The 13,321-nt window shown below is 42.6% G+C and overlaps 2 protein-coding genes across 5 annotated transcripts in view; both read right to left on the reverse strand.

Moving 5' to 3' along the window:
- klhl14 (kelch-like family member 14) overlaps positions 1–8,519 on the reverse strand; it is an 18,547-nt gene extending 10,028 nt beyond the window's left edge. The window contains exons 1-3 of one of the 3 annotated variants that reach the window (XM_031865455.1): positions 8,271–8,519; positions 2,362–3,262; positions 373–494 (exon numbers count right to left, since the gene is read on the reverse strand). In XM_031865455.1, coding sequence (XP_031721315.1) covers positions 373–494; positions 2,362–3,239 — 1,000 coding nt within the window. In that variant the 5' untranslated portion in view covers positions 3,240–3,262; positions 8,271–8,519. The other 2 variants (XM_031865454.1, XM_031865453.1) reach the window with 2 other exon arrangements.
- Positions 8,520–11,360: 2,841 nt separating this feature from the next.
- Positions 11,361–13,321, reverse strand: part of ccdc178 (coiled-coil domain containing 178) — a 20,295-nt gene continuing 18,334 nt past the window's right edge. For both annotated transcript variants that reach the window (XM_031865347.1, XM_031865348.1), the window contains exon 20: positions 11,361–12,774. In XM_031865347.1, coding sequence (XP_031721207.1) covers positions 12,655–12,774 — 120 coding nt within the window. In that variant the 3' untranslated portion in view covers positions 11,361–12,654. The remainder of the gene's footprint in view (positions 12,775–13,321) is intronic.

Below are 13,321 nucleotides of genomic sequence, written 5' to 3' on the forward strand. Positions count from 1 at the left end.
TCTCTCTCTCTCTCTCTCTCTCTCTCTCTCTCTCTCTCTCTCTCTCTTTCTGCCACAATAGATCATTAGATTCAAGTAAATCTCATCATGCATCCTGCCAGCATATTTCAGCAAAAACAAGGGAGACCGGGCATGAAGCTCCACAGTGCCGTGAAGTCACGCTCTGATTAAAAACTTATATTAAAAGTGATAGTGATACATTATCACCTAAAGGATTTAGGGAACTCCTTCCCCTCATTTTCGATGGAAATTAACCTGTGTAAAAGTCATCCATAGGAACAACTTTTTCTCATCATAAAAGCCACTAACACAAGATGCCTCAGGTATAAAAAAAGAGAAAGAAAGAAAGCAGCAGAGCCTTCTGCTACTCACTTGTGAGGATCTTCCATGTCTTTTTCTCGTCGTCATAGTACTGGACCAAATTGCTGGGGAGACGATCAGGTCCAGGAGGCAAACCACCCACCAGTAACAGCATTCTCTTATTGGAACGGATTCTGTAATGTCAAAAGTGTGTGTGTGTTGGGAAACAGGGAACAAAACAGGTATTAAGCCTTGAGAAAAATACACCAAATATAGGCTCAACCTGAAGCTGGACACCTTTAATTTCTTAATTAACATAATTACTTTGATAGTATTAGCTGCAGTTGCTCGGCGTATTTTTATTTTTCCCTCTGAAAATGCTCAAGTATGAATTATATCATCAACGAATAAATAAAACCAGATGCATGCATTCAATTAAAACTGCTTCTTGTCTGGGTACAACTACTGAACATGAAGCGACGTGTCAGGCAATGTGTGGCCGCGTTTATTAAAATGTACAAAAAAAAATTGCGGAACAGCGTACTCATCCTTTTGATGCGTTATTGAATGGTTATTGTACTCTAAAGATATCTTTTCAATTAGCTGTGAAGTGAAGACGATCCTGCAGGGTGCCATGCTGGAGGCTAAAAGCGCAATTGAGTGCATAAACCTGCCCATACGATGTCTCCATTTCATTGGCTGCAATGATTCATGTGACATCTCTGAGCCAGTTGAGAGATATTTCCTGCTGTTTGTATATGATATACAACCAAAAAAAGCCAAACACTTTACTGTACATGAATGGCCGTTATCTGGCTCCTAATGGATTTGAACACAAATCCACCAATTAATCACAATAAGCAGTAAAAAGATGAAGAGCAGCTGGCCTTTATATCCAGTCATGTTCACCTTTTTCATATTTTACTTTTTTATGCTTGGGAAATTCACCGTCGTCTCGGTACATTCTCTCTGCTACTGGCCCACTCGGAAGTGTTTTGGGGTTATTCATATGCAAATGAGCCCCTGGACATAGATAATGGTGATTAATTGAGAGGAGAGAAACAGTGGCATGTGAAACTAATTATGAGGTTTCTTGATTCTTTGCTCATTCAAGCCCATATGTGGGAATAGATATGTTATTGGGATCATGCAGAAACCGACAAATGATTTCATTTTGAGGTTGTTTTCCGCAAAAATCTGATTTTAAAATTTGGGAGATTCTCAATGCCACAGCTCTAATTTCCTGCTCTTTCGAGGTATATGCAGTGAATTCATAATTGCAGTACTCATTACAACTCAAAACAGAACCATCAATCAACACAATTACTGACAACTCCTGCTTATTTAAGTGCTGATCAGGGCAAACATGGAAGTAAGACATGGAGCTAGGCCTATTTTTGTGAGTGAGACATGTTTATCGAAGCTGAATTTAGGGAACATTGTCAAAGTGTCCCTTCTTTGATGAATCCTCAAATATATTCCCTACGACTGTATTTCATTTTAGTGTGCTGTATCCTCGATAGCTGTGATATTCTTGTGCTCACACCAGAATTGTTTTATAATTACCACGTAATCCTGGTAACAATTAAATTACAGCATTTCATATTGTATTCATGAGAGTTGCTACACATCAAATGCATAACCTTTATCTAGTTTGCTGCATCTTGTCTACACTGATTAGAGAGCAATTACACAGATGTGTGAGGAAATAACGAGTTGTTTTTTTTCTTCACTGAAACATGAGGTAACCTTGTAATTATGGATACAAGTGAAGCACCGAGTAGAGCAAGACCCTTGACAGCTGAAAGTCTTTTACAGGACGAGCCCCACAATCCTCATTAACCGGGCCCCAGACCTCAACTCTCTGACTGACCACCCACATGGTCTAGACTACACAGGCGGTGCGACCGGTGCTTGTGCAAGTGGGCAATACTTGAGTCGGCAATTTGTTCAAATTGAACAAGTGGGAGGCATTTAATCACCTTACGTCCACTCTCAGGAAGCTCACTGCTGTGTGTGTTTGTGTGTTTCTCTTTATGTATATGTTTGTCTCTTCCTCACCTGCTGGCCGTGGACTGCCTGCAGTGCTGCCTGAAGGGCATCAGGTGGTAGTTCATGGCATCCATGAGTAGTTTCTGGCACACGGGGTCAGTCCTCATGAAGTCAACAGACTGCACCCTCTCCACCAGCTCTGGAGCAGGTATGAGGGCGAAGCGCAGCCTCTTCATAAGGTCCGGCGCATAGTGCATGCGAGTCTCCCGGTCATGCTCCAGCCAGAGGACTGACATCTGGAATAGCGCCAGCTCCGACTCCACCGGGGGTGGCAGAGCATCCAGCATGGCGCACATCTCCTCAAAGTTCAGCAGCAGCACATCCTCCACCAGGTACTTGTTGGCCAGCTTCTTGGTCTCATCCAGCCCGTGGAGTGCGGCGATCTTGCAGATCTGCTTGTAGTTCTGCACCGAGATCTGGTCGTTGAGGAACTGCACACTGAGCTTGGTGATCTGGGGGATGTTGAGGATCTTGCTGACTGACAGCACCTCTTCCACCGTGTCCAGGGAAAGAGTCACGTTGGCAGTGTACAGGTACTCCAGCACTAATCGTAGTCCAATGGAGGAGCAGCCCTGGAGGACCAGGTTATTGATGGGCCTGGCGCTGGGGGTCACCAGCTTGTCGTCAGGAGAGGAGGAGGGGGTCCCGCTGCTGCCCTGGTCCCCTTTGCTGCCCTCATTGTTGATCATATTGTGGGAAGAGAAGAGGGCTCGGAAGTACTGTGAGCAGGACGCCAGCACTGCTTTGTGGCAGTGGAACTGCTGTCCCTGGGCAGTGAGAGTCACATCGCAGAACAGCTGTTTCCTCCATAAGAGATTGAGCCCGTGCAGCAGGGTGTCACTGTGTGTAGGGTCAAAGGTGGATGTTCTATCACCCGATCTGGACATGACTTCCTGACTGTGAACGCCACCTAGGCAACAAATAAACCATGCAAGCCATTTACCTCAGGTCACGTATTTGCACAACACACGCAGCCTACGGATGCAATCGGTCAGCTATTAGAATATAAAACGATTTAGTCGAGTTAAGTTATTGAACGGATCTCCTGTCCGGAGGGGGTGGGGGGGAAGGGGGGGGGGCACACCATTACGCCAACCGGGGAGAACCGACATCCAACGCGGGCTTTGGTCGTTTTCAACTTTGAGCTCACGGTCGTAAAGCAACAAACAAAACCGCAGTAGTTCCCACAGCGTGCCTCTCTTATTCATTCTCACCTCGAGATGATTTATTTAAATGGAGGCTGAGGTGTTTTTTTTTTAAGGGCGCTGTCAAAACAACACAAAAAAACCGAAGACACGGAGGTGCTGCGGAGCTTTTCCTCCCGGTAAACGCGGTTTGAAGTTGTCTGATCAGGGAAAACAGAGACACGGCGGACGGATAACATGCAGCATTCAGCACAACACTTATCCCTTCTCCTGTCTTTTGCTGCACACCCCCACACACATACACACGCACAATGAGGACATTACACAGCGCACAGATTTACGGAGTCATACAAAAGCAATTAGTTTGTCTCCGAGCCGTCAGCCAGCTGCACGGATGCGTTTTCGCCTTTAGCCTACCTGAGTTGAGCGGGACGTGAGTATCGGCAAAATATTCACCGAAAACGCAGCTTTCGGTAAAGTTAAACGCGATATGCATGTCTGTTGTTTCGTTAAAAAGCTATTTTCTATATGCGTAACGCGTGTACAACTTAAAAGACACGAGCGTGCTGCAAACGTTGTCGCCGGATTCACTTAAAAGCGCCTGTCACAACTAAATGATGTGAGCAGCTCGCCTGAGAAGGAGCCAAACTTACCTGACTTCAGCTCTTGGCACAAAAAAAAAGAGAAGAAAGTAAGCTTCAGGATCCCAATATTCTCACGTGAATTTGTTCCTTTGTTCTCCTTTTTTAAGAAATGTCCTTTCCTTTAAAGTCTATGGTCGCTGGTGTCTCCAAATAACCATTGATTCCAACTCATAAAGTCACTATTTTCACGTTGATCATTTGTTCTTCTGAATTAACAAGAAGTGTGTGAGTGTGTGAGAGGGAGCTGTGCTTTCTGCAAGAGAAGAAGAAGAAGAAATATACGTGTGACAAATTATGCTACCAAGAAACAACACATCATTATCCTTGGGCCTGGGGCTCAGTGAGTCGTAACGAGAGTAATAGGAAATCCACGGTTGGGGAGAGAAACGGTCGTGCATGGCCGGTGGAGAGAGACCATGCAGGGGTATGGATGCTGGAGAGACTCGCAAAATTATGGCTCAAGGCTATTGTAAAAACTGTCGAGCGTAAATGACTGCGATTTCAAACATCTATGGAAGAAAGAAAAGAGAAAGGGGGAGAAAAACCGAGTCTTTCCCTCGCTGTTATAGAGAGAACCGTCAAGTTTTAGTGCGCATTGCTAATTAGTCAATTTCTCTCTGCCTTCACAGCCCGACGACTTTGCTGCTGAGCTGAAACTGCTAATTTCTGGGACCAGCCTTTTTTTGGCTGTGAACTGGATGGATGAATGGCTTGTCTCGCACAAATGACAAAAAGCCCCTGCCTTAATCTCCATCGCCAAAATAACCCCTCATCTCATTCTGCTCCTGCTAGTCCTTCAAAAAAAAAGAAGGTGCTTTGACACAAACTCAAGTTTTGCATCTGCATCATAAATACCACATGCACCACAATGTCCACACTATTGTTTAGAATGTTGAATCATTAAAATCCCCTTTTACATTTCTATGTGACACAAGCATCACCCCCCTACGCACACCATGCCCAAAGTGATGTAAAGTTATAAAACAACAAGTCTAACGTAACACACAGTGTTTCCATGATCTGTTATCTTGTCTGATTAGTTCAGATTCACAGCCTGAGGTCTAGCTGCAGGCCTGCAAACACAAAGGGTTGAAACCTAATCCAGCATCAGCACCAGTGCACAGTAGTGTGTTTGTATGTGGAGGTCCTGGTTGGATATTTAGAGTCCATACGGCGACACACTTCCACCAACAAGACTGACCTTTATCTGTCAAAGCATGCTGATTGAAGAATCACAACAATGGAAATAAGACTTGTTCTTATGCGAACGTCCACTTGACCTGATGGTGTAATTCATAGCGCTAAAACAACAACAACAACAACAAGCTAAAGGCCCCAGGTGCCTCCAGTCTGGTCTGGATGTCTTGCTCTGACATTTAAAACTTCAGGGGGGGAGATTACAGTAATGACATAATCTAAATTAAGACTGTATCCTTCCTACGACTCATCAGGTAATTCTAACCATCAACGGGTTGACACGGGATGGTTGCGGGTTTCAAATAAGCAAAATAACATTCTTGCTAATCCAATCAAAAACTGTTAGAAATTACTTATAATTATAATCTGTCAATTAAATAAAGAAACCTACATACAGGACTCCCGTGGGACCAGAAGTGACAGATACCTCACAAGTTATGAAATGACAGATAGGGATAAATGGGTTTGTTCATGTACTATGAAATAGAGCAACACCATGATACCGTCAAGCAATAACAGGCCACATATAGGTAGCATTCGTAATAGATGGAACCAGAATATTGTTTGATTATTTGACTATTTGACAAGCACGCATATCTGCATATCCCCCACTTGTAGTTATACCGAGCACATTCATGCTACATGAACGCTGTGAAATGACTGATGTGCACTGCATCTCACATAATAGTCCCCACTGAAGTATAAATATAATACTGTTGTATTAATTAGCGGTTTGTCACCACCGAGAAAGCCGTTTGTATTTTTTTGTTTATGACTATGGCTGTGCTGCCTCATTTCCAAAGTCACTGCAGAGCGTTACAGTAGTTCACTGTATTTCACTTCAGAGTCCGCATACTGTTATCGTTACCAGCGCTCAGTTGGCACTACATTACCCAAGTCTCGAGCGAGCTATTCTAACGCAATAAAATGACCATTTTCAACTCTTTCAGCTCTTTGTAGCAACTCAGTCTCCTGAGGCCACTGGTCTTCAGATTGCAAGGCGTTTATGGTTGTAAGTTGTTGCAGTGTGCAGAGGGAGGGAGGGAGGGGGGTCATCAGATAAGAGAAGAATTTCTAGACTAATTAAACCCTTTGAGACAAAGAATCACACCACAGTGATTTACAACTCTCTGTACCAGTTAACCCGACTCATATTTATCTGTCATATTACTCCGATACCTCTATGGGTAAGAAGTCTTCTTTTTGTCCTCAGCATTATGGATACAAGAGGGGAAGACAAAAGAGTAAATAACAACAGTTACATGAGATTTTCCAATACTGTTCACTCAAAGAGACAAATGCTAAGAAAAATTAAAAAAAAGGTACAGAAAGATCCCAGCTTCTTCCAATCTACTTCGTACAGTTTAATGGTATAATAAGCTCCTTAATTTACCCTCAGCTACAACACAACTTCCTGTGCAATGCTCACAATAAAACATGGTTTCTCATTGTTTATAACACGGAAATATAAACCTTCACACAAACTGCCGACATTTTTGCGACCTTAAACCGCTAAACTGAACATTTAATCTAATCAGTGCAATGAAACAAAACAAAAGGAGAAGCTCCAAAGTTGTGAATAGCAAAGTCTACCAGGCATAATTCCTTTTGCTGGCTGCTGCAGAGGGGGTATGCTAAGATAGAAAGTATTATTTTCCTAAATGGAAGGTGTCAGATGGTCACGGAAATGTGATCGGCTGTTCAAGATCACTGCTTCCCATCTGCAATTTGTGACGTGTGAAAGACTCAGCCCAAATGTGCTCACCAAGCGTAAATCCTCAGCACTTTCTCTTATCGTGGAAAAGCAAGATAACCAGCTGTTTACAGATCAGAGAACATATCATATTAATATCATGGAGAGGGTGATATCATCTTGTTTGTAAAATATTTTGTTAACTAAGTGTGGTGTGGTATGGCAACCTATAAAGTGAGAGTTGTAATTCGTGTGTTAGTGAAAAGGTTGTTTTCTGATAAAAAAAAAAAATGAAACACTGGAAAGCAGAAAATGCAGCAGGCAGCCTCTTTAGAAAGACTGTAGTGAGACAAAATTAATGCAAACTGCAGGTTACAGTAAATACTGAATTATAAAGCCTTCAGCAGTAACATTTGAATTGAAGACTCTGCTTCAATTCCAGTTAACTAAACACAAATAGGCTTCTTTTGATTCCACATCTGCCTTATTGTATTATTATATTATTGTATATTCTTATATGATCTTTCACAGTTCACAGTTATGTGTTTAATGATATTATAATGTGATATGGAAACATCTACTATACAGTATTTTCAGGGATTTTGATTGTGAGTCCCCAGTAAACTGTAACTTAAACTGTCTGTGTGGCAGAGGTTGTACCAATTTGTCATCTCCCGAGAGTAGCCTTGACACAAAAGGATCAAATGAGTTCACTGGCAGCATTAGTTTAATCTACAGAGGTGAGGAGAAAGTGAAATGGTCAGCTAAAGTGCAACATTTCCTCTCAGCAGCTTCACTTCATCGTGATGAATTTGGAAATTTCAACAGATGCAGACACGTATTTACTTGATTATATGACTTTTTCTTCATACATTGTGATACCGGGACTGATTAGCGCGTGCCTGTCATCTCAGATCAAAATTAGTCAGAGATGATTCATAAAACGTCCACGGTGTAATAAATTGGAAGCACTTATATTTGCCATTCAGGGAGAATGGGAGGCCTGCTGTTTTAAACCCCCAGATCCCCACACATGGCGTAGCCACCACAGACACGGCTCAGAGAGTCAGACGGCAGCCGGGAGGTGAGCAGAAAGGAACAGGCGGTGTCCTCTTCAGAGTGAGCACAGGATCGTGTGTGTGTGTGTGTGTGTGTGTGTGTGGCATTTCTCAAATGACAAAAGGATACCAGTTGTGCAGTTCAGGTGGGAGGAGACATGGAGGTGGTGTGGAGACTCACCTGAGGGAGAGTCCGGGCTGTCGGGACCAGGGCTGCAGTGGCGACCCGGACATGTGTGAGGCCCCGCAAGTGGCCACCGTGCTGTGGAGGAGGTTTTTTTATGGGGGCTGGTGAGGGAGAGGGGGCTGCTGTTGCGCAGTTTCCCCAGCGTGATGCATCTACCTTCAGGGTGGCAGCAGGCGTGGAGTGGGGTGCGATGGAGCGAGCACGGGCTCAGTGGCGCGGTCACCTGGGGACGCTGAAGCCGCTGTAGCAGGACTGATAGTTATTCCTTGGGAGAATTGCAAGATGAGCCCCATTGTATTAGCAGCCCCCTTCTACTGAAACTGTATCAATGTTCTCAAGCCTTTAAAGAAACAAGTTGGGGTGCAAAATATCTGACACTCACCTGGAAATCACATGCAGCATGCTTTACAGTTTTGTTTAACAGAATAAATATAACGTTGAAGGACCAGGTATAATTTCTAAATGAAATGTAAAATGTAATAATGAACAAGGGTTCTCCAATTCAGCACAATACTCATAGCTGTATGTTTCCCTGTGAATCTGAATTACTGTTGTCTGAGTTAAACTTCAGTAAATTCCTTTGGCAACGGGAAGCCAGCAAATTATTCCATACTGATTTGAAAATTCTCAGACATTAAGCTTTCTCATTTCCAAGCCATACTTTTGTGTTTGAGTCTTATGTTTAGAAATTCTCTGTGTCTAATATGGTCAGCACTCCCAATTATTCACTCCACTGACAAGTGAAACAAATGGGACCAACCAGTGCATTCTGTATTATCTACACCCCTTGGATTCCCTGACAATAATTAATACAATGGCAAGCTGCTATTAGCAGCCCCGACGACATGAGCTCGACAACATAAGCTCTCCTTTTCCAGCAGCTTTTTGAGAGGAAATTACATCCAGCGCTGAGGTCACATACATCGTGGCCACTAGCAGCCGGGTCATATCACACTGCTGTCTGACAGCCGAGATCAGATAAAGGTCCTATTGTAGGGCGCCGTTAACATCAGCAGGCTATTACTCACATCATTACACCATGAATGTAAGGTGCATGGAATATGTCCGGAATAATATGAATGTAGGACTGTGACTATAAAGATATACACCACCTTTAACAGCAATACTGTATGTATCAGGGGAGTTCATTAATATGCCACATGATCGTATCCAAGCAGCAGTGCTGACCGCTGCTACAGTACGGTCACACTCCGTTATGTAGTTACTTCATTAGCTCATAATACATATTAACAGAATCAAAACATTGCTAATACATCACATAAAGAGCATGTACTGCATGTAAGCAGTATTGGTAAATGTATGTGTATGTTTTTGCAATTGAAAAAAAACAGTCTCATAATAAAACAAAATGAAATAAATTAACTTTTTTTTTATCTGTCCTTTTTAAAGAGTTGTCATGTAATCATAAGAACTCCTCTTATTTTAGCCTACGAGGATATTAAAAGGTTTTTTTTAATTATAGAGGAGCACATTCTCCTAACATCCATTAAAGGAATGCCATGCTAATTTTAAATCCTCGCAGCAGGCATTGGCATCAACAGAAGAAAAGTGGATGAGTTTCTCTTTAACAGCTGTAATTTGTGTTTTCCAATCACCATGCTGATTCCTGCTCATTATACTCCGGTTTCACACCGGTAAGTGAGCAAAGTTTGGATTGATTGACTCTAATTAACTAAAAAATGTTCCAAGCCACGGATTTATTATCATGCTAGCTAGCCACAAATGTCAGAGACTTTCACAAATTATTATCCTGTTAAGATAAATATCTTTGAAATCAAATGAGTGTGGCAACACAAGGAACATGTATTGTTATAGTGATGAATTTGTTTGGCATGTTTTCGGCAGAGTTCCACATTAAAGACTCACCTGGGCAAACACACTGTTCCAGTGTATTGTTCAGCTGCACAGTATGACTGAATGACAGATGCTGTAGTTACCTAAACTTTAAAGGAACACACTCCCTAATAACCCAGTGTACTGTATAAACACTGAAGGGAATGAACAGCAGACATGGTTCAAAAGTAGTTAGTCGAAATAAAACATTCTCCGTAAGATATTAAGATATGAAGTAGTGCAGATCTGCCTGGTCTACTCTATGTTGACAGAAGACCTATTCCCTCTTGTGTGCTCTAGAACTTGGCAGCATCTCCCTCATTGATATTTTAGACACAGTAGCACCTCTCAACACTCACACTCTTTCCTTGACTCCATCAGCTCCATGGCTCAACTCTCCACTTGCTGACGAACAGGAAGGTTTTGAGTGGACACCTCAGGTTTTTTTTTCCTGATTTTGAAAAGATCTCAAAACACAACTTTGGTTAGCTTGAGAAGACAGAACGTTGCTCTGATTCACTCGGCTTCACGTCAACGATCAGAAACGATCGCTGGAGTGAATCCAGGCGAAACGGGCCCCTCGTCTGCATGGTGGCGCCTGGGCGGAAATTGAGAATCATGCTGCCTGTAAATCAGATTTTGCCAACATGTCTCTTGCAAAATCTGCGTTTATACAAAACTGCCAAAAAAAAAAAAAAAAATCCTCTAAAACCAGCTTTGATGTATCACAGAATACAACAACACTGTGAGGCTTGTGCTGTGTATAGTCCGCCCTCATCATACTGAAAAAGGCATCGAACAAAGAAGAAAATACATCTCAGCTGTCAAGTATCAGTATTTCCACAGTCCACCCTCCTTAGAGTAGCAGCATTTAGGTGTGTGCACTTTGAGGCACGGCGGCAGATAAATGTGATGACATCTAGTTGTGGCTCACTTTAATTTATTTGGGGGATTGATTAGATGCAAAGAGAGTAGATAAATGTGTTGGGGCGGCACTTTCATTTAAGATCTTGCCATATCGTCAGTAAGGATTATGAGACGAACTGAACATTTCTCTCCTCAAGGTGCTTTTGGAGATCTAGTGGCACCAAGTGAGTCGTCTATATGAGATTCCACATGAATGTCACTGAGCAGGTTGTTATATATGTTTAAAATTATATAGTATATTTAAGTTAAAAGCTACAGAAGAAAACTTTATTAAAAATCTGAATTCAATTTTTGCAGGTAAAAGAGACGACATGTATGAACGTGTGAATACTTTTGTTTTCAGCCAAAAGTATTTCAAAATGTTCCAGTTTGACTTAATAATAACAATAATCATTGATTTGAGGTGAAACGCTACGGCCATGTTAAGACACTAGACCGATCTGCGTTGCAGTCAACTATGTCTCTCTAAGGTTGTTGTGTTCACACTGCCCCCTTCTGTCCCCACGAGTGAGAGAGGCATCCAGCGTATCAACAAAACAACAGCATCTCTATCAACCAGACACAGACAGAAGGAGAGGGCAACACTGTTTCTAAAGGAGCCGTCGAAGAGCATCGACCTTGAGAAAATCCACAGCATGTGTGCTCTTTCAGGAAAGATATGACCATTATTATTTACTTATTTCTATTTTTTATGTAAATTAACAATATGTAATAAGTCAGATGAGACTATTCTTTATGCAGAAACATTCATATGTAACTTTTAAAGTCTGCTGTATATGGAGCAGGCGGTAGTGTTGTGTACCATTAGTGTGTCATTGTTGAAACATGATGAAACTAAAAAACTATTTTCTATAAATGTGATTGGGTTAAGATTCCAAATTGAAAACAGCGTTTCCCCAGGGTTCTTTAGAACGCCAGTGCATCGTGCGCACACAACATCCTTTCGTGCACACTATTTACCCCTGGATTGCTTCAGGCTAATGTCTCAATAATTTTCACTCCTTTCTCAGGTCCTTCCCACAAAGGACTTAACTAATGATCCATGGACAAAATGAAGCATTCAAATTTATTCATTAATCATTCATCTCCAGCTCATTGAAAATGCTAAACTTCCACAAAATTAAGATTGAATATTGAAAAGTGATTGAGGGAGACAGCTCTCGGAGAGTGAGGAGAGCGGGGAGCGCGAACAAAAACAGGGGTCTTTTCAAGAGACAGTGGTCTTCACATGGACACGGTCAAGGTGGCCAAGGTGTGCTAAGTGCTAGTTAAGGTCACGGGGTTTCACTAGTTGTAATTAGATCTTGGAATCTGGAGAAGCGTAGAATTTCTGTCAACACTGCCTGTAATTATTCTCTTTTCCAATTAATGGTGACATAGATTAATTATCTGATGAGGCAAAGCCAATTGCAATCATTCACCCAGCTAAAATTAGATCAGTCCTGACAGCAGCATGAAAGTCACCTGTTTCATTGTTATGGATTCGCTGCAAGTAAAGAGGGGGGGGGGGGGGAATAGTGAAGCGTGCTAAGGTAAGTAAGTAAGTTGTCTGGTACAGGTGAATGTCCAATTACACTGCTATTTGAACTGAAGGCATCTACTCATTCGATCCTGGACTGGCTTGTTTGTTCACCCCGGCATCATCAGTGGTAGTAGAGTCATCTGTCAAGGATTGCAGGAACGCAGAGATGAGCTGACTTTCTGCTGACAACCCCTCCTGTTTGAATAACATAATAAATGGAAACAAGCTAATTAAGAAAGGCAATAACACAAACTGCTCGCTCTATCTGCATCCCCACACACACGGCTGATGGTGAGTCTACATTCATGGAAGTAAAGTTACCATCTCGTTCTTATTTTTTGTGAGGAAGGAGAACAAGAGGCTCCTGGTGAACCACGTCCAGGTTCAGTGCTCTTCTGTTTTAAAAACCTCAGCATCCAGTTTTTCTATTAAACTGCCTGGCACTGTCAACCAGCTTGGGAATCTGAACCGGCCTAGCCATGCAGAAATTCTCTGACTAACAATTATATCAGAAACAGGATCTTGGATTACAGTCCCCGGGGACTGGGGCAGTGGGCGTCTGCTCCAATCATTACTGGCCATTCAACAAGGCTCTGCACTGCTCTCCGCTGTTAGCCATTGTCAATTATGCCATCCCTAGTGTAAACTCGCAGAACACAAAGCTGAACTGCCAGTTCTGGCAGGAGTGTAACAGGATGACAGCCCCCCCCCCCCCCCCCCCCCCCCCCCCCCCCCCCCCCCC

Source organism: Anarrhichthys ocellatus, unplaced genomic scaffold, assembly GCF_004355925.1.
Source record: "Anarrhichthys ocellatus isolate YVR2014 unplaced genomic scaffold, GSC_Weel_1.0 scaffold32, whole genome shotgun sequence".
NCBI classification, from domain to species: domain Eukaryota; kingdom Metazoa; phylum Chordata; class Actinopteri; order Perciformes; family Anarhichadidae; genus Anarrhichthys; species Anarrhichthys ocellatus.